Source organism: Notechis scutatus, chromosome 3, assembly GCF_049901735.1.
Source record: "Notechis scutatus isolate UNSWTSFEM ecotype Mainland chromosome 3, rNotScu1.2, whole genome shotgun sequence".
NCBI classification, from domain to species: Eukaryota; Metazoa; Chordata; class Lepidosauria; order Squamata; family Elapidae; genus Notechis; species Notechis scutatus.
In genome coordinates, this window is record NC_142011.1 from 58,440,594 (window position 1) to 58,463,591 (window position 22,998).

Consider the following 22,998-nt stretch of genomic DNA (forward strand, 5'->3'; position numbering starts at 1 on the left):
AAAAATTACAGTTCAGAAGACCATTCACCCTTAGGTGACTTCACAATTGGCCTATTACTTTGTAGTCTCATTCCTGCTGGTATTTGTTTTTTTCAGCTTCCTTAGCCAAATTGCACCCCTGTGAATGTGCTGGTTATGCATTGTTAACTCAGCAGCCAATGCAGTAAGTGTAGCAAATTGTCATTATGTAACTCCAATTAGTTCAATCAGTACCAAATGTAACTACAATTCTGAAAACACATTCACTTATATGTCTTTTTAGAAAGCATATTTCTTCGAACTAAAAGATAGGGTTGATATAAGAGCTCTTTCAAGCTAGCATTTCTTGATGTACGATAAATCAATTAAACAATTCCCATAGCTATTTCCAGATAGAAAATCCTCTTGTACTGCCCCTTGTTAAAGATTGACTAGACAGTTTAAAATAAAAAGCTACAGAAGGCTTAGGCTTGGTTATCACCGATTGACCAATGCCTCATGTTACTCTTGCAGTGCTTTATGTAATATTTTCTCTCTCTTCTGCTTCTTTACATTTGCTAATATATTTACAACCCAGACTGGGGTGTTAACTAACTGCTGCATTCCAGTCTGGTTTGCGTCATGGAGTTCCACAGCTATTGATGAGTAACATATGTCTAACATGTGGCCAAAAAACTCTGGACTGTGTTCAAATAGGCATGGATAACTCCACTGACCTTAGACTCAGTCTTCAATGCCACCTGAACAACACAGTAAAATGATTCTATGAAGCTAAACAAGTTAGGAATTGTCCACTGAGAAAGATCCTATAAACATTCAAAAGACAAGGACATTACCTCTTTTATGGTCTGGTACTAATGTGTTGGATTACACTTTCATGGTCTATTGTCTTGCTGGTTGGGAAAGATGAATTTAAATATAGCTAGATGGTACAAAATGGAGGACGGTTAATTTATATAATTTATATGCACAGACACATACTGAGCTTTGACAAAGTAATCTGAAAAGAGCAATTAGATTCACTAACTATTTTTTTGCTTCTGAACTGAAATTCTAATGTAAATCCCCTCCCCCAAAAGGAGCAAAGTAGATTATAATTAAAAACCTACATATTTTTTAGAAATAGAAATGCCCACTCAGAAAATTTGATTTTCCTTTGAAAGATAAGAGAGAGAGAAGCTCAAAATACAGGAATGGATGCACCAAAAGGTCAGTCTCTCCAACTGCCCTATAAGGAGCCAGAGCTCTTTACCTTTGAAATCCAAAACCATATAGTTTTACTAAGAGGGCTATAAGAGTAAAAAAAACAAAATCTATCATTGACAAAATGTTGTAAAACGAAGTAAATATAGCATGCTTCTCATCTCACAATAATAAGCAGGTAAGCCAGAACAGAAAAAGTTCAAATTCAGTGACTAGTCTAGCTTGGAGGATTGTTTTACTGAATGTGTACCCACAGAAAAGCAACGGAAGCATCTAGAACAGTGTTTCCCAACCTTGGCAACTTGAAGAAATGTGGACTTAACTCCCAGAATTCTCCAGCCAAAGTTGCCAAGGTTGAGAAACGCTGATCTAGAACATAATTTGTAGGCTCTGAAGTACTTTCCTACCACAAAGAATACTCAGCGTGTATGTGGCATTATTGCATGTCATATTTTTCCTCAGAAGAATCTACCCAACATCAATTTTTTCAGCTTTGGATGGATGATAACATGGTTCACTAAGCCTCCAATTCCTTAAAAACTATGTGGCCAATTTAAATTTTCAATTGCTTTTTATATATAGCAGTTTAATTTATTACAGTGAGTTTCTAGCTTATCCCAGATTTCTGCTAAGGTTTTGCATTCATGCAAACCTAGAAGTCTTTGTTAAAAGAAATTATTGTAGCATGTATTAATTATTCCTTTGTTAGAGTATCAATAAAAAGAATTATTATAGGATTCAGTGGACCTTCTGCTTCAGGTTCTTTGGTTACCGGTATATGGGGTTTTAGAAGTATGCGTGCATAAACAGCCATCATTTAAATATGTTTAGACAGCGTCCTGCAGTTCATACATGATGAACACAAGAGCTCTTTGGCCTCTAGTGTGATCACTTTTACTGGATCTAAATCTATACAATAATTTTCCATTGTTTTTATTCATGCCTTGGAACTCTCTCTTTTTCACTCTCTTCTATCCCACCTCAACCTAAAGAATCTCGTCAGTTCTAACAACTTGCAAGTATTTCCTGAGCTCTTAATAGTGTGTAATTAAAATGTAAAATTAAAACAACAGATTTTCAAGTGCAACATTTCTCTATCATTTGTCAACCCCAACAACCCTGCATTATGAATATAGGAAGTTCTCAACCTACAACCACAACTGAGCCCTACATTTCTACTGCTAAACAAGAGAGTTGTTAAGTGAGTTTCATCCTGTTTTATGGCCTTTCTTACCACAATTGTTACATGAATTGCTTCAGTCGTTAAATTAGTTAAGTGAATCTGGCTTGCCCATTGACTTTGCTTGTCATAAGGTTGCAAAAGGTGATCACATGACACCAGGAGACTATATCCGTCATAAATATGAGCCAGTTGTCAAGCGTCCAAATTTTCATCTGACCATGGGAATACTGCAACAACTGAAAATGTAAAAAATGCTTATAAATTGCGGTTGTAACTTTGTATGGTCAGTAAATGAATGGTTGTAAGTTGAGAATTGCCTGTATACTAGCGGTAGAGTAAGTGATAGACTCAAAAGATTTTGAGTCAAATCATCCCTCAGTCGAGATGTTCCTTGGGCAACTTTATCTTTCAGCCCAACTTATTATGTATAACTCTTGAGTTAATGAATTATATTTTCACAAGATCCTTGACAAATGACTATTTAAAGAACAAAGATGTATCAGGGGAAGACAAAGCAATTAAAACTGCAATAATGTTCATTCCGTTCTATTTTTGACGCCTGTATTTCAGTCATCTAAGCCAAAGATGTGCAACTGTTTTTGGGATGAGAACTGCCCTGGGCCCTTGAATAGCATCTCAGGCTCTATATTCCACACAGTAGGAAATGTGGTGAGACATCAGTGAGGCCAGGACACAAAATGAAGTTGATTTCCTTTAATTTTAAATTAATTGAATTAATTTAAATGCAATTCATATGATCATGTATTTAATATTTTTCACTCTTACTTTAAAAAGTTAAAAATCTGGGAAGGCCTCAAAGGGATCACATTCAAGGTTTTCAGGAATGTATACGACGTTTGGATCTCAAATTGGAAATCTCTGTTCTAAGGCCTAGTCCATAGCAAGAATCCAGAAACAGGCTTTTCTTCCTTTTCTTTCTGCTTCCAGCTAGTTTCCCATTTGAGTACCATATTTAGGAGCATAAGCTAGAGACAAGGTAGGTAGACAACAAATATGGCTTGGCTCACTTTAAATTTCATATCCACTCAAGGGAAAAGACATATAGCACATCATGTTACACCTCACTTTTTTTTTGTTCAGTGCAATGCAAACGAATGTAAAATTCAAAGATTAATTGATTGTAAAAATAAATTTGTAGTTCTTCGCAAGCAAGGCTTTTTCATGGCAGTTTCCTCAGTATATTATTGTGGTTATCTGAAGCCAAGAGCATGTAAAGGCATGTGCATGTGGACATTTGCACAAGCATTGTATAGGCAGCAATCAATTTTATTCAGAGGAGTTCTCTCTTCATAATATTTTGGGGTAACAGCTAAACTTTACCTACAAAAGTAGGGAAAAATCAACTGACTCTTACAAAAAGAATATTCTCTTAGCTTCTTAATATGCCGTTCTCACTAGGTAGCCCTTTTCTAATCATGATGATTTACAATGCCTTGGAGGTAACTATAAAAAGCTCAACACTGACATATAATCCCTAATTAACCTGAAATATGTACTAACTTTATAGGAGGTATGCAATGTTAAGGAATTATACTGTAAAAAGTATAATAGAGGTTCATAGAAACAATTTCACGAGAATACCACACTAACAAAGATTATTGTATTAGTATAGGATCCATTCCTTGTTGTTGTTTAAATTAACCTCCACTGTAAATAACAAAAATGACATAACTTTGTATTCTCTTAATATTTTAGAGGTGCCTAATACATTTCTGTGCCTGAACAATTCTTTTAATGATTCATCTCTGCACTTAAATAAGCTTTTCCTCCCACAAAAGGAATTTTAAAGAGGACTAAGTAAAACCACAATATCCTTTTCATACATAAATGGGTTAGGTCTTTTGAATAGAGACTGTATTGTCGCTTCAAAGCCATTCTTGCCATTACATTCGTATAGGAGGTATTCCTTTTTGTATGAGGTAATGAGTAGGCTTGATTGTGGCTGTGATTTAGTGCATCCTCTTTGGAACAGCACTGCACCTGCATTTACAGAGATGGGACACCCACGAAGGTGGATGGTTTACTGGGGACAGCTCATCCTCCAACAACCCACAGCATTTTAAGGGGAAATGATCCAAATTTAGACCTGCTCTAACAGGTGTCTTTTAGAATACTTTTTTAAACAAGTGTGTGCGTGTATGTGCGTATATATACATATACACACACACACACACATATGGATATGGTGAGGCAAACAATTATTTGCTTGTAGTACTCACTCCATGAAAAGAAGTATATTAACTCCACCACCACCTTTGAAGATGAGAGAGAGAGAAAGGGCAATAGAATTATCATTATTTTTCAATGCTGTGGCTTGCCAAATGCTTAGAAAGATAGAGCTTAGTGAAGTGAGACTTCAAAGTACATACCAAATGCACAGATACAAACTTCTATCCTTAGGATAACACAAAGATGGAAAATCTATGCCTCTCTAGAAACACTGCCTATAGTGAGTGATGCTATGAATTATAGTTCAGCAAAATTTGAAAAGACACAGATTTCCTATCCTGGTTTAACATAAAGATAATTCAACATTTCTTCATTTGGCATAAAATATGACAATGTTTGGATTATCGCAGCTAACATTTGAAACCTGGCAAATGATGATGGAAATGAACAAATCCAGTGGAAATACAAAATCCACTTTTCTTATAGCATTTATTCCTATACCAGCAGTCTTCTCCAACTTGGCAAATTTCACATATATTTTGCAAGCTCTACATATATTTCCCATTCTCAGAATTCCCACATCTACTGTTGAAAATTATGGGAGCTAAAATCCACATATCTAAAGAATATCCAATTTGGGAAAAGCTATCTCCAAAACTGAATTTTTATTTGACTTTGGTAGATGCATGCATTTGAATGGTCTTTGGTTACCATGATACTAATAGCTTTATTGGTCAATGAAAGAGCTGACTGTATCTTCCTAGGTATTTCAACTATGAGTTAAAGAAAACACTTGCATTTTTTTTTCAGAACCAAATATAAAAAGTTAAGTATTTCCTTAAGCAGGTTCAACTCCTGATGTTTGTACATTCATATAGTTCACAGCAGTAGAAAAGTATTACATAAAGGCAATTAAACTTAGTTTCAGAAGCTAAACATTTTTGGATTATAGTGATAAATAATATTTAAAATCGAATTAAGATTATCTAGTAAGGGCTGATAGCCCAATTAATTAAGGTTTTAAAATTAAACAAAATTATTGTTACTATTTGAATATAAACAATTTTCTTCCCTGTGTAATATAAGATCTAATTCAATGTAAGATACAGCTCCTTGCTAAGAGTCTACTAGGAATGGGCAGGCAATAAATATGGTGAAAGGAAGGAAAGAATTTGTTATTACCCAAACCTGTACACTTCAAAATTTAATTATCCTAATCTCTTATCTCCAAATAATTTCTAGAAATCATTTAGAATCATTCATTTTTTATGAACCAATTCCTACAGTAAAATAATTTTGAAAAGTCTGGTTCCACATTCCTGTTCTAACAATTTAAAGTACTATAAAACAAAGGGTCCCCCCCACACCAAGTAGTGATGCTTAATTTTATTCTACAGGGTAGTTCGATTTGATTTACTCTCTGTTTGCTTAGCACCATTATGGTAATTTTTTAAATTCGTCATTTGGGAAGTTTTGATAAGCAGCATAAAGAATCATTCAACATGTTTTATTCATTTTAGCTATATAGCCTGTTTCTTACTATTCCTCTTAGTGATTTTATTGCTTTGTTTGCTAAAAACAAAGTAAAGCATGTCTGAGGTATAATTAGAATTACAGAGCCCCTACACTGAAATATAGGAGCAGAAAGACTGTTATTTTTGAACCCTAACCTAAATCAAGTAGTTGGCTGTGTTTCTTGTTATATTTTTAATTTTAATTCTTGTAATCAAGTGGCAACTTAATGATATCACAGTGATTCAAGTTTATATCCTAGCCACCCAAGGTCAATTTAAAGTTAAGTGGCACCTAAATTGAATAAAATAGATACATAAATACATACATGTACTCCATTTATTTTAATCCTACTTGTCCACTTTATAAATCTATAATTTTATTTGTTTAGTGATTTTATTTTATGCTAGTTAATGACCATAATAGAGAATAATGATAAAGCTAATTCTGTAATTCTACTTTATTCGGTTAAAAAAGAAAATGCTTAGAAAACGTTCTTATTATTCCAATTAATGTTGTCAAGGAAACTGAATTTGCAACTTCACATCTGTGTTGCACATAATCTCATTGCAAGATTAATATTCAATGTTAATTGTAATGTTAGAATATAGTCTAGTAACACCACCTTTGAAGGGAGCATTAATGCAATGCTTTTTTAGAAAATGCTTCAGAGGATCAGATTTTCATACTGTGCCTTATACCAAATTAGAAAAATAACAAGAATATATAAAATAATAAATAATATATGTATTCATATGGAAAATTCAGAAAATATTATTTTTATATTCACTTACTGAGATATTCCAGTTTGCACTTTTTCTTAGTTCCTCCTTCCCAATTTCACTTTATCAGTTTGAAAAAATGAAAATAAATGGATTCTACTGGCTTTCCATGTTAGTACTACTTGAAAAATGATGAAACAAATGGAAAGCAAAGATAACAAAATTGCAGTAAAAGGAATGATCAGTATAGTAGCTTATCTTTTGTGGGAGACAGTTAGAGGCTGTAACGTTCACCCCATGTTCTCCTGGATTAATAATAAGTTATGAACCTAGCTATAGGAAATAAATAATTAAATTGCTCAATTTCACATTGCAATTTTATGGTGCATATTATTATGAATTAGCTGTGAAAAACCCATATAACAACTATAAATACACATCATCACAAAACATCACACAAACTTAGAATCTGGGTGAAATGGAAAATTTGAATATTCGTAGCAGCTAGCCTTCATCTCCATAATTACTTGTTTTCAGTATATCTCATAAGATTTAAACATGTTAATTTGGAAAGAGGCAAAGTCCAAAGCTTACTTTTGAAGGATAGATCTCTTAATGACAATTTCTTCATCCAGATCTGCTTCATTGGCCATGAAAAGCAACCTCTTCTCTGAGTCATCTACTCCAATGAAGTCACGCTGTTCCACTGAAATAGAAAATCATAACATAACTTCTTTACAATTCTTGTCTGTAACCTAGTAAGGGTATGGCTAGACACCTGAAACAAAGCATATACAGGTGGTCCTCGACTTATGACCACAATTGAGACTAGAACAAAGCAGTTGTTCAGTGGACCCTATTTTATGACTTTTGCCACAATTGTTAAGTGAATCACTGCAGTGAAGTGAATAATGGGTTCTTAAGTGAATCCAACTTTCCCATTGACTTTGCTTGTTAGAAACTGGTTGGGAAGATCACAAATGGCAATCACATGGCATTGGAATGCTGCCACCATCATGGATACATGCCGGTTGCCAAGCACCTGAATTTTGATCCTGTGGTGGGGGGATGCTACATTGATCACAAATGAAGTCAAAAATCACTTTTTTCAATGTCATTGTAACTTTGAATGGTCACAAAATGAATGTTTGTAAGTTGAGGACTACCTGTATAAATGTCAACAAAGTTTGCTCATTGAACCTGAAATAATTTTCCTGAAAATTCTAGTAAGGGTGTTCCAATCAGGGAGGAATCAAAGAAACATAAAGAAGTTCCATGAAAGATCCTTTAGCTATGTGTGGTTGTAATTTGAAAGATACTTGTCTTGCCACTTTACTGCTTTACAATTTGAATTATTGAATCAGGGATAATGAAGGCATCTGGGAATAGCTGTTTTCTTCTTCTCACCAAAATTTTATTATTTTTGGCACAGCTAGCAAGTATTGAAAGACATACTGTTTCATATAATGATATTAATTAATAGCTAGACTCTTGGACTTATGTAGAAATAAAGAGTAAATTTTCTAAGAGATTCTAAAATCGAGGAATCATTTCTAAAAGAGACATTGCCAAAGTTAATGAATACAAACAGGAGAACATAAGCACTGTAGCAGCAATTTTATTTAAGAAACTTATGTTTATTCTGCCTAAACAGAATAGTGATGGAATGCCACAAACAACAAATATTTTGAGTACGTGAATTGTAAGGTTTACAAAGAAAGTCACCATATTGAGTATTGTAGGAAGAGAGCTGTGTTAGTCTATGGTGGCCAAAATCAGACAGAATCTGGTAGATTCTTTTTGAACTAATAAATTTTTATTAAAGGAATAATCCTTTAAGTCAAGCATAGTTTATTTGGGGGTTCTGATTGAACAGTTTACCTGATGGTATATATCAAGCTGTTTCAATATAATTGCTAAGTAACCCAATATTATGTGATTAGGAATAGAATTGCTGCTACAATCTAACAGAAAAATGACAGACTCTTATATTGCATGGCAACATCATAATAGTAATTATAATAATTATATGATTATCAGGAATTGGAAGAGAAACTGCGATAACATTTCCGCTTGCAGTTTGTGAAAACTGTTACATTCTGCAGAAACTACCAAACCTTGTGAAACTACCAGGGGTTCAAATTCCAGAATAAGGCTCACTGAATTACCTAATTTTTTCTTTCCTTTTTGCCCAGGTCCAAGTTCTGTGGGTTCATAGACCTTCTTCATTAACATGGAGAGTGTGGCATCATGAGTTCGAAATAAATCTACTACTTCATGAAGAGCAACATCTGTAATTAGATCACAACTCAGCACCAACAAATCTGTCTGTCAAAACATAAAAGAAAAATATTGTTTCCTTATAAACATGTATATGCAACTGTTCTGGAATATGAAGAGAGTACACCGGAGGGCTTCTCAGCAAACCCTGCTAAATTTGTTAACACTCTATTATCAATCCTACAACAGCTTTTTATTATTTTATAGTTATTATTTATTTATTTCTGCCTTTTAAAGGCATTTTATGTGCTAGACATTTATTTTATTTCCTTCTTTCTTATTAAATTTATTTGCTGTGCACCTTGCTGTGGGACTATTCTGGGCAGCTTACAACAGTAGAAAGTTATAAAAATGTAAATATAAAAATAGTAACACAATTGAACAATAAAAATAGATAATGAAAGTACAGCAATATGAATTTTAAAAAATGGGGAAGGAGGGAGCAAGATGGGCAGCAGGGGAGGTGGGGTCAGCTGTTTGTCCAATAGCCACCTCCAGTGTGGTATTCTTGCAATGTCTCTGCCAAAAAAACCTAAATAGTACATATTACTTCAATATTTCTGTTATTGCCATATTTGGTAAGGGCTAGTGGTATTTTATTTTAATCCTCTCCTCGCCATATAATTCTGGATTGCAGAATGAGAAAAACATGCACAAGTTTATTATTTATAGTGACAATCCTGAGATTTTCTTATCCAATAGCATATTGCCTGACATTAAGCGCACCATTTGGAAAAGATATTCAGTCACAGAGGTGTATCTATATCCAGCAAGATTAAAATAGTGCAAGAAATAGTATTCCTTGTGACAATCTATGGAAATGAACGTTGGTATCAAGAGTATTGATGTTCTTGAACTTTAGTGTTGGAAAAGATGCCAGAGAATATAGTGGACAGCCAGAAAACAAACGAATGGATCACTGAAGACATCAACCCAGCCTTGTTCTCACTCAAGGCACAAATTTCCAGGCTCGAATTATCATATTTCAGAAGATGGTGACCAACAGCAAACTGGATGACCTCAGTTGCTGTATTCATGATTGCACCATTAGAGGGTCTGAAAGACCAGTTAGGGGAAAACTGTCTGACCAGTTAGGGGGGAAAATCTATGTGATTGCTAACAGTCCAAACTGACTTGATGGGAAATTATTATTGTTAAAGTCATGCTGCATTAAAGCAGTTGACATTTTTCATCCTCTTGTAAGGTCGACCTCTGGAATTCCCAACAGCAACTATTTATTTATAAATACCCCAAATCCATTATGCCAACGTATGTACTTTATTTAAATTTAACTGACACAAAATTTAAGAATACATCTAGTTCAAGATAAGATTAATTCAATAAACATTATCAACGCAAGTTCAAATTAAAGATTTGATAATTCTAAAAGATTTGCTATTAAAAGAAAATGTTACAGGCAAATATCTGGAATACTATAAAGCATAGTTCAACTTCCATTCCTGCTTTTATTTCCAAGAATGCTACTGGGTCTCATAAAGTTTCTTAGAAAATAAAAATGGAGGGCTGTTACAGCCCTGTGCTGTCTTTGGAATAATGCCCATCTATCCAGAAAAAGAGAAGAGGGGAAGGTGAGCAGTAGGGACAGGGAACATCTTACAGAGGAAGAAGGCGGCTGATGCAATGGTGTTTTTAGAATGTCTACAAAGTAGGATGTAGCCCCCTTCTGAATGGGTCAGCCTGCCCAGGCAAACATTATAAATATGCAAACAGCCCAAACTGGGCTTTTTTGCTCCAGCAAACTGAAATTTATAAACATATTATTTCTAACATGAAAACTATGATAGTTTTTTGCACTATTGTGCCAGGAAAATATCTGAAAGATAGGGGATATTCTGTTAATATCAACATTTAGGTTTTCTTTGCTAGGAAATACGTTTCTTAAAAATATTAATTAAAAAGGGGGTGAGCTCTCATTATGCACAATGAGCATGACATAAAACATTCTCTGCAAATCAGGTATCCAGGTTTCTGTCTCTGCATCACTTTTATATTAATATGTATCTTGCAAGGGCCCTTTGTACATTTACAATACTTGTAAGGGAGCAGGGAGCAGATACAATACTCTTCTAAGTGCTGTAAATATTCAACACTGTTCCCTATAGATGTAATTTCATTCTACTTATTAAAAACCATGCTTTAGATTTCTTCTCCCTACAGATTGCTAAGAGAGCCTTCGACCTGTGAGAATGACAGAAATAAGAAACTGTAACCAAAGATTTCTTGCCATTAAGCCACCTTCTTCAATCTGATGTATAAAGTTTCAACTCCAGTAAATCTTGACTGAGGTGGCCAAGGACACATGCTGGAGAATTCTAAAGCACTTCCAAGATTAGATCACTTAGATATGAATATATAAGTTTAATAAATGTATAATTTAATACATAATAATTACTGAGACCTTAAATAAATAAATAAATGAATATGAATGAATGAATGAATGACTAAATGAATGATTGATTGATGTTGGGCCAGCGTTTCTCAACTCTTATTCTATCCCACATAATAAGATGTATACTCTGAAGGGAAGGCAGAAATGAAGCTATAAGCCTTCCTAGGTAGACCAGATAGGGAACAGGACCAGTTCAGCTAGTTCTACGTTATTATGAGGCTACATTAACAGAACCTTACAAGTTTGATAGCGCTAAATCTCCTGCTGTCTCTTTTACAGGCTGAGAAGTTGGACAGCTTCCTTTCTGAGTCTCTTTCTCTGCCCATTATGCAATTGTGGGCTATGCCCTCTCTCATCTGATCGTTCCCTAGGGGGCATCTTTTCCCCTTATCTCCTTAGTCATTCCCACATACCGAAGCACACTAACCAATAAGTTCAAGACATTCAAGTGACAGCCTGGTATTTTCATTTGAGAATTTTATAGTATAGTGCCTACGGAGGGAGAGCTGGTGAGATGGATTACAGTGAAGCAGCAGGAAGAAGGGAGCACATTCCACAAACAGGAGGAGGGGAGCACAGCCCGGAACTAGATAGAAGACAGAGGAAGAGAGTTAGAACTGCCACTCCCTAGAATCCATCAGGTTATATCCACTAGGGTGGGAATAGTAAGGGTTTAGTTTGTATTACGTTTAAGCAAATAAGGAACTGAAGTGTGGCTGGATTGTTCTACATTCTTCTTAGGCTGAGCCTGATTCATATGAATGCAATAAAGAGAATAAGGAAAACAATTTCATTACCTCACACACTTTTTCAATTTTCATTATTTTATCCTGCTTGCAAGTACTGCATTGAGCCTGAAGGAATGGGATAGGATAGGACATCAGCTAAAAAATTCCTTCCTGCTCTGCAATTCTATATTTTATGTAGAGAATGCTTCTTTTTTACATAGCACTATATTTTTTATGAATCTTTAAATGAAAATGAAAGAGAAAACACAGGAAAGAAATCTAGATAAAAAGTTGGTTTGTAAACTATTTTTTCCCCTAATTCTACTTCAAAAGCATTTTTCTTTTTTAAAAGATTGAAATGGTTACTATACTAACGGTTACTATACTAAAGGTATTGCTGGGAACAATTTTACAAGGTGATTTATATTATCTAAAGAGAATTTTTCCCCAGATCAAATGTGTCATTTTCGCAGAGGCACATTATAGCATGTTATTAACAAAGATGATCGATGTTACAAAAAATAATTCCATCATGATTATCTTTCAAAACTTTTTAGACAGGTGACTTTAACATTAATTTTTCATACTGTGAAGTAATTATAAATAAAATAAAAACAATTTATTTCATCTTAAACTATTACATAAATTCTATACTACTCACAATATTCCTTAAACAGAAGTCATTTTAATTCCTCTTCCTTTAGCTTCAGGCAAAATTCTGAGCCTATATTCCTTTAATAGAAGAATATGAATATAGCTCCTTTTGAAAATAATAATTGGTCTGGAACAATAGTCATTGTTCTCCTCCTCCTCCTCCTCCCTTCCACCACCGCCACCCACCATAAAATCTCCAAAGAATGATGTATCAGTTTCACTATCTACTGAGTAATAATTTAATACTATTACAGGGTTAACTAGAAAGACTAGGTCACATCTAGCAATGGGTTAAGGTGTAAAACTTAAAAAGAAAAGGAAATAAACTACAAAATTTATCCCTTTTTAAACCAATTCATCTGCATATAAAGCAGTTTTTCAAAGATTGAAATATTCTGAAATACTAAGAAAAACTGATTACACATAAAAATTTATCCACATATTATAAAATAATCCCACTTAACCTGATAGAGGCAAAGAAAAAATAAAATTCCACACCAACTAATAATCTGAATAAATATTCAAATAATTATTGGTTATGCACACAAGGAACGCTTAAAAGCTATGAAATGTATCTGTCAAACTTATTTTGACAATAAAACATTTTGTTGAAAACCTGGAGGTTACAGTTTGGTTGCTTTTAAAAACTAGATCTTTTTCTGATAGGATACGTCCTTCTTGTCAATGATGAAAGCCACCTCAGGTCCACGGGCAAGCCTTCATTTTGGACTTGTTAACTCAATCTTGTAATTATTTAGCTACACTATTTTAATCTGTCACCCTCATAAACTGCCAACAAGGCTTTCATAACTGCGAACAGCCTTCTCATTTTTTTTTAGGATGAACTCTGGCAAAGGCTGAATACAAGACCCCTGAGGAGCGAAAGGGAACAGAACCACCAAATGTCTGGTTGCCATCTGTTCTACCCATTTACTCTTCAATATGTAAATAAACGTCAGAGAGCACAGGGACCAGTGAAACACACGGTTGCTAAGTGAAGCCCAAATTTCTGCCTCTCCTCCTGATGAGCAGAGCAGTGGCCTCAGATACATGCTGAGAGTACACCATGAAAGGCTCTTTTGGGATTCAACAGCCTCCCCTTTGAAACACCAACACCCTCATAAATAAAGTCCTTACTGTATGATGGACGTCCTTTTTCCAGTATGGAACCCCTGAAAGAATAAACTAATGCCTGAATGAAAAATAAACTAGGCAAGCACCCTAGTAGACACTTCTATTTTCCTTTACTTTCAATGGTTGATGTGGCAGAAAGAGGGGGGGAAATATGGTCAGTACGTTTGTAAACCATATAGTAAGAAAAGCTCATTATGACCAGTGATTGAAAAAAACAAACTATCCCACACAGATCCATTTGATTAAAAGGGCACAGTAGTATTAATTAATTTTACACAAAATTGATTTTATGCAAATGCAAAAATAATAGCTGTGAAACCAATAATGAAATATATAGCCCATCTAAATTAATAGTTAAGGCTTTCTGATGTAAGATTTAAGCCAAAAATATTAATTGATTTAGATATCCCAGAGAAAATCCCTGAAGACAGATGATCTAGGATCACCTAGACCACATAAAAGAGACATGTTATTCTTATTTCAAATTAGTAGTCAAGCCATTTTTTTTTTAATCCCTAAAAATCGTGTGCTGCAACCCTATGTGCACTTAACTAGGACACTTTGCTAAACTCAGTAGGGGATTTTTGGAGTAGGTATTTAAAGGATTGCAGTGTTAAATTGCTGAATACGAAAGAAATAGTATATGATGAAAATAAACATATCATAACTACACAGAGTTTGTGGGTTAAATTCTGGCCACATAAGATTCTGTTATATTGCAACAGAAATACAGGTAGTTTAATTTAATAAAGCTCACAATAGTCCCTACAGTTCAGAAAACTGCACTAACAGTAGATCCTTGTAATAATATATATTACTGTAGATCTTTGTAACAATATATGTTACTATAATAGTTTTCTAAACATACAGCAATTTTTAGTGTTATAAAATTTATTTTTATTTATCTATCAAATTTACATACTGCAATCTCATTCTTAGAGTGACTCAGGGCGGTTAAGTTAAGCAGTGCCACAGCTGCTCTCTTAGGAAACCACTTTCTTAAGTGGATAAGAGCAACTCAAAGAAGACATTACAGAGGCTTATTGAATATTTTATCAGACATATTTAATGCTTGAGTATTTTTTTTCTTTCATAATATCAGAATGCGGCTTTATCCAATTAAGCTGGATATCAGAACAAATCAAATGAAATATTTCTTTACATAACGTTAAAATCATGGGATTTCTTTCAAAAAAATGGTAACAAACCAAGGGTGCTTTAGGGTGTAGTTCTTATTGCATAAAGATCACCTGATTTATAATTTTTATAAGAGGTTCAAGCATCTTTTCCATTTACAGTCTCCTGTGCTTTTCTCAACATTCCAGCTTCTGTCTGAAGACCTCCAGCAAGGCAGAACCTCTTCCCAATTACTTGCTTCTAACCTTACCTACTGATGCAGTAGTTATTTCTTATTGTTCAACTACTAGTGCATTAAGTCCTATCCACCCCATCTCTTTGGAAAATGTAATCTAGGTATCTACTATCTGAAGTCAGTTAATAGATCCCTAAGGCTAAACACCTGAAATATGCAGTTTCACCCAAGACATTAGCATGTAGGATTCATTCCAGTTTTATAGTAGTTAAAGCAAGCCATAAAACATTCAGCTGCAGTTGTAGTAGGTTCATTTATCCTTATTCGCTGTTTTTAAATTGCACTATAAACTTTTGCTATATTGTATAAATCCAACAGACTATATATTGGTTTAGGAAACCAAAACTATATAGCTTTTATGCCCACCACCAATTTCAGAATTTAGCAGTATCATGTGCCTTCCAGCTTTTAATCCTGGTAATTGTCTGGACAGGTCACTGTAGTTTTCTTGACAAGATTTTTCAGAAATGGATTGCCATTGCCTCCTTTTGGCAAAGAGTGACTGGTCCATGGTTTTTCTATTTTCCATTTTCTAGAACTAGAAAACCTTGAATTACGCCGTCTTCGGTCTGATTTAAGCATGGTATATAAAATCATACATTGCAATGTCCTACCTGTCAATGAATACTTCAGCTTCAACCATAACAACACAAGAGCACACAATAGATACAAACTCAAAGTTAACCGCACCAAACTTGATTGCAGGAAATACGACTTCAGCAATAGAGTGGTCAATGTCTGGAATACTCTACCCGACTCTGTAGTTTCTTCCCCAAACCCCAAAAACTTTAACCTTAGACTGTCTACTATTGACCTCACCCCTTTCCTAAGAGGTCTGTGGGGCGTGCATAAAGCGCACCAACGTGCCTACCGTCCCTGTCCTATTGTTTCTCTTATTCTTCTTCTATTTTTCTTATATGTACCCATTTCATGTATTCACAACTATGTATACACTTATACTTATTATCTTGTAAACAATTGGCAAATCAAATAAATAAATAAAATAAATAAATAAATAAATGGTCACATAACTGGCTTTGTGGCTGTGGCAGGATTAGAACTCATGGTCTCACATTTTCTAGCCTGATACCTTAACCACCACACCAAAGTGGCTCCCTTAATAGCACTGTTTACAAATGTTATATAAAAATACAATTTTCTTTCTTTCTTTCTTTCTTTTTCTTTCTCTTTTTCTTTCTTTCTTTCTTTCTTTCTTTCTTTCTTTCTTTCTTTCTTTCTTTCTTTCTTTCTTTCTTTCTTTCTTTCTTTCCCTTCTATTTGAATAAAACATTCAAGATTATAATTAAAAAGTCTGAGTTTAAAAATGGCTATTTCTTTTTATCTCATCTTGCCAACAACTGGATGGGACACACCTTCACTATCTTTCCCCTAATCATTAAATTATAGATGAAAAAAAAGTGAAAAATTGCCAAATTGGTTTTGAAAGATGTTCAGAATTTCTATGAGTAAGCATTTAAATTAAGTCCCAAAGATACTTTTTCAAGAGGCAACTGGAATTCTTAGTTTTTCTTTGAAAATGTTTCCCTTCTCATCCAAGAAGCTTCTTCAGAATTGAAGAAGCTTCTTGGATGAGAAGCGAAACGTTTTCAAAGAAAAACAAGGAAGTCCAGTTGCCTCTTGAAAAGGTACCTTCAGGACAACCATGACCTGGATCACTGAGAATCTCCACAGACATTTAAATTAAGCTTTTTTTTCCTATATCATTCAGGCAAAATGCCAATATTTCAAAGTTACCTACCAATATTAATCAACATTAATGTGATCCAAACGATTACAGGTGGGACTCTAAACCTATGTACATATTCTAATGTTGTGAAGAGAACAAAAGTATAGTAACTGCGTAAATTCTGTGAGAATCTGTGTAAATAATTTCAGGTATTACATACTATTAAATTACAGCACAGGGAGTAAAGCTGCCTATATGGAGGAGAGTGGCAGGAATCAGCATGAGGGAAGTAGCCAATTTAAGAGCTTTCTCATGTAACCATCTTCTTTAACAACAATATGTCAACTTCATATGTATTGATACTGATATATTTAAATAATTTCAATATGGTCTCAATGAATTGATAAGACTTATTCAGTTTATTATATTACTTAAAACAATCAGTGCCAAGAACACATTTTTTTCTGGAGCTCAACTTCAATCAAGTATCTTATTTTATCAGTTCCTACCATCTAGGAGACCCAAATCTTGCCAACTTTTTACTACTTTCATGACCTTTTAAAAGAGAAAATAGTCCCCATTTCTTTTCAAAACCATAATGGTGTATACCAATAAAATATCTATTCTAAAGAAAGAATAGTAGCAACCTAATTCTCAATTCTAAGATTTAAGGAGAACTTTTGAGAACACACCCACAAGAGAGGCAATCCTTCCTTTCTACAACAGATGCAAAAGTGCTTCCAAAGGTGCTTTTTCCAAAAGGCAACTGGACTTTGTTTTTTTTTTCCTTTGAAAACATTTTGTTTCTCATTCAAGAAGCTTCTTCAGTTCAGATTCTTGTATGAGAAGCGTAACATCTTCAAAGAAAAAAAACAACCAAGAAAGTCTAGTTGCCTTTCGGACAATCATGACCTGGATGATTGAGAATCTCCACAGATAACTTTTCTAATTACAGTAGTGAACAGATTAATTCTGTTTTGAAGAAGCATCATTAGTGTTTAGAAATTATAAGACATTTCATTCCAAGTTTTGATGGGGCACATTGCATTATTTTATAAGATGGGCCTTATAGATGAGTTAGCTGCTCCACATGTTTTTCCATCCTCTTCCAGAACTAAAGTAAAGGAACAGCAAATACACATAGTGACCTTCGGCAAGACGAGCAACTTCCCTACCACATATGTGCTGGAAATATATTTATTGCTTTGACTAGTCCATAGAGGAAAAATGTTTATGCAAGAAAACTGGATTACCATAACCTTAATTGAACTTGATTTTGATATTCCCTACAGCGGTCCTCTCTGTAACCATTCGTTTTTCATAATAGGATCCAGGTTTACAAGAGAACTTCAAAATGAATTCATGTCTAAGATGAGCAAAATAATAATTTGGGGGGGGGGGAGTTGCAGAGCGGGCCTACTAACTCAATTGAGGAAGAGACCACAGAAACCCCCATTACCATCTATGTTCCTCACAAACGCCAGATCCCTCATAAATAAAGTGGATGAACTACAGCTGCAGATCTCCCACAATCACACAATTCGTGAGTGCTGTCTGCTAATCGTCACAGAATCCTGGCTGCACCCGTAAATCCCTGATGCTACAGTGGAGCTAGCGGACCGGACCTTGCACCGTCAAGATCACAATATAGCCTCCGGTAAGAGAAGGGGAGGGGGCCTAATTATTTATGTACGTAAAGACTGGTGCACAAACAGCAAAATAACACACAGCCATTGCTCACCAGTTTTATCTGCCACGGGAGCTAACATTAGTTACCATCACTGCTGTATATTTACCTCCAGATGCTAATGTTAGCATGGCGCTTAGTCACCCTCAAGACATAATTACCACGCAACAGAGAGCTCATCCTGAGGGCGTTCACATCATTGCTGGGGATTTCAACAGAGCATGCCTAAAAACTATGTTCCCCAAACTGTACCAACTTGTTAAGTGCCCAACCAGGGGAAAAAACACACTTGATCATGTGTATTCAAATATTAAGCATGTTTATCGAGCAAAACCTCTTCCCCACTTAGGATAATCAGACCATCTCACCCTGCTTTTACTACCAGCCTACACTCCCCTTAGGAAGAGAACAAAACCTAGCAGTTAAACTATTAGATGCTTGCCTGAAAATGCCCTCTCCCAGCTTCAGGACTATTTTGCCCACACAGATTGGAGCATCTTCAAACAACAGGACTTCGAGTTATACACAGAGACTGTGCTTTTCTACATGAAGACCTGTGTAGAAAATGTCACTGTGGACAAACGCATACGGACCTTCCCAAACAGGAAACCCTGGATGACCAGCGAAGTCCAGACTCTGATCAGGGCCCGTGATCTGGCTTTCAGAGCAGGTGACACCTCACAGTACAGCACTGCCAGAGCTGAGCTGAGAAGGGGCATCAAACATGCTAAGGAGATGTATAGGTGGAAGGTCAAAGGCCACTTTACTGACAGTGATCCACGGCAGATGTGGAGGGGAATACAGGCCCTGACCAACTATAAAGGCCAGGGCCCAACAAACAGCGAGAGCAGTAGCACTCTGGCAAAGGAGCTAAACAGCTTTTTCCCACGCTTTGAGGCCACCAAGAACCTGGACATACTGCCTCATGAGGACCACAATGCTGCACCTCTTTCTCTTCAGGTGCATGAGGTGAGAAAAACACTGAGAGCAGTAAATCCCAGGAAAGCTGCTGGGTCTGATGGCATTCCTGGTGCAGTAGTTAAAGCACGTGCTGACCAGCTGGCGGAAATACAGACCTGTTCAATCTATCTTTAACACATGCCACCATCCCACAATGCCTGAAGGCTGCAACCATCATCCCCGTTCCCAAAAAAATATAAACACTCTCAATGACTATAGGCCCATAGCGTTAACAAGCTCCATTATGAAGGTTTTGAGCGACTAGTTTCACAGCACATCAGAGACTGCCTCCCGCCCTCCTTTGATCAACATCAGTTTGCTTATTGAGCAAAGCGATCTACAGAGGATGCTGTGGCCATCACACTTCATAGAGCGCTGAGTCATCTGGAGAACAAACAGAGCTATGTGAGGGTGCTCTTTGTGGACTACAGCTCTGCGTTTAACACTATCATCCCAGATATACTAGTAACCAAACTGTATAATCTGCAGGTCCCCACCCCCACGTGCTCCTGGATTAAGAACTTTTTGACGAACAGACCACATTAGACTTGGCCCCCACCTTTCTTCCACTATTACACTCAGTACTGGTTCCCCCCAGGGTTGTGTCTTGAGCCCCCTGCTATATGCCTTGTACACCTTTAACTGCTCACCAAGCCACGCAACAAACACCATCATAAAGTTTGCGAATGACACAACCATGATTGGTCTCATCTCCGGAGAGGATGAGACGGCATATAGGGCAGAAGTAGAGAACCTGTCTATCTGGTGTTCACAGAACAATCTGTCACTGAATGTCCATAAAACCAAAAAAACGATTATGGACTTCAGGAAACATGGACAGGACCACGCCCCACTCATCATCAATAGAGAATGAGTGGAAACTGTTCCTACGATCAGATTCCTTGGCATCCATATTTCAGCTGATATCTCCTGGTCCCCTAATACTAAGACTATAGTGAAGAAGGCTCAGCAGCGGCTGCACTTCCTGCGGGTTCTCAGGAAGAACAATCTGGATAAGAAGCTGTTGCTGGCTTTCTATAAAGCCTCTGTGGAGAGCACTCTGACATATTGTCTGGGTGTGTGGTATGCAGGCTCTACAGTTGAGGACAGGAAAAGTGTACAGAGAGTGATAAACACAGCTCAAAAGATCATTGGTTGCCCTCTGCCCTCCCTGGAAGACTTAGTCAGGTCGCGCTGCCAAAGCAGAATCAAGGCCATTATAGAAGACCCCTCACACCCTGGCAATTATCTTTTTGACCTGCTGCCCTCTGGACGGGCGTTTTAGGTCAATAATATCCCACACCACTAGACTAACAAATAGTTTCTTTCCCTGGGCCATCCGAACCGCAAATAAACATGAAGTCACTACCTTATTAAGATGTGAAAAGATGTGAAATCTCAATACCCCATTCAGATGTATAATAACATATTACAGTACAATCTATCTCTTGTGTCTTATACTCGGCTAAGCGTTACAGTCAGTGTTGGATGTATATTTTGTGTATATTCGTAGATATTGTACTCTCAAATTGCAAATGGAGACGTGGGTACTCTATTTTTCTTATCTTCATTTTTAAGTGCTTTGGTTTTATTGTATTGCGAACGGTTGCTGGGGTACATCCAGTTTCATTGTACTTGTACAATGACAATAAAGTTCTTCTAATTCTAATTCTAATTCTGGATTGTGCATTGTGACCTAAGGATTTTCACATAGATTCCACTATGAGACAAAGATCTTACCAAAACTCCTGTGATTTTCTCTTATTTATTCCATTGTCAACCTCTTGAATTATTATTATTTTTGTCGTACAGAAGAATCTGTAGTGTTGTTGAGAGGTGAGTGAGGCAAAGCACTTGTTATTTTTATTTTAGAAATATACACAGTGCTTTAGAGAACCTTGGTTAAGCCTCAGTAAAAGAAGTCTGGTAAACTGCTTTAAGAAATGAAAAGCTCTATTTATTTATTTCAAAATTAACTCATAAGCAAAGGAATAAAACATCCCATTTTTCTCTATGCACATTTTTCACAGTTGTTTTTAAATCCACCAACAGTCCAAAAACATCTCTGTTACAAGTTATGATTTTTTTCCATGGTCACCAAACTCATCTCAACTGTACCAGAAGCACAGATTTCACCTCCCAGCCATTACAGTGAGCTTTCTTATGTCATGTATTTGGAAAGAAGGTTTTTCAGCAGAGGAAGTGAAGCGCTAAACTTGTCTGTCCAAAACTACATGGATCACTGACCCTCAGCAGCATACAGACCACTGCTGTGACATCACACTTTCCACAATATGGCTCCAAAAGATGTACCCAGCATGCAAATCTGGATTGCTTAGCTCTTCCAAGAAATTACTGCTTTCTTCATTGTTTATGGAAAGATCATGGGTACATTTTTGTAACTTTTATTCTGAAAGACTTAGGAAACACTAGGCAGACCACCTATCATTACTTCATAGTCAAAGTCCTACTAACAATAGTATTTAACTGTACGGTTTAGTCAGGGGTTCCATTAAAATAAGTAAACATTTATTAGTTCAGGAAAATGTACATTTTTCCACTCTGTTATACTGCTGGAATACTATATTTTAATAGCTGGTTGGAATATAGTTACTGACATAAATTGGAGAAGATTTTTACAGGAGAGGCAAAACAATGTGTCAGCTTTCATCTTCATATTCCAAACCAACATAACATTATCTATGCACTTGCCAGCAAAAATGGTTAGTCTTCTTACCAAGGCAGTTTTGGGCTATATCTGTGGTTCTGTATGTCTCTGGCTCATACTGAATAGAGCAAGAGCACTTCCCATCATTAGTCTTAATTGCACAGGGCTTTTCCTTGTAATTTTATAAAGAAGTGAAAGTATGTAGGAAGTGCTGACGGTGGGCTTCCTTCTCGTGCCAAAATTGCTTCTATTCCCAAGAGAAGTAATAATAGCATGGGAAGCAGCTATGCCATGCCGCATAACCTGAGTCTACAGATCTTGCTGCCAAACCTCAGGAAACAGACGAAATATTGCCCAAATTCACACATTGCTTTCTGCCAGGAAACAAAATATTGCAATGAGCTGGATGCAAAGCCACCAAAACAGAAGACATTTCCCCCCTTGCTCAAGAACTCCAGTCAAATAGCATCATGTTGGTTTTATAAAACACAGTAGCAGTGGTGATAAGATTCAATTGCTCCATACCAAATGTGGATACACAGCTCAGACTAAAAATTTATTGCTAGTGTATCTCATACAACAACAGGTTTACTTCATGACCTAAGATTATCACTTTCTCCGTTTTTATT

At 35.9% G+C, this 22,998-nt stretch overlaps 1 protein-coding gene across 3 annotated transcripts in view; it reads right to left on the reverse strand.

The window, feature by feature from the left end:
- Positions 1 to 22,998, reverse strand: part of EIF2B3 (eukaryotic translation initiation factor 2B subunit gamma) — a 91,220-nt gene that overhangs the window by 61,620 nt on the left and 6,602 nt on the right. For all 3 annotated transcript variants that reach the window (XM_087960180.1, XM_026665772.2, XM_026665773.2), the window contains exons 4-5: positions 8,958 to 9,117; positions 7,384 to 7,495 (exon numbers count right to left, since the gene is read on the reverse strand). In XM_087960180.1, coding sequence (XP_087816306.1) covers positions 7,384 to 7,495; positions 8,958 to 9,117 — 272 coding nt within the window. The remainder of the gene's footprint in view (positions 1 to 7,383; positions 7,496 to 8,957; positions 9,118 to 22,998) is intronic.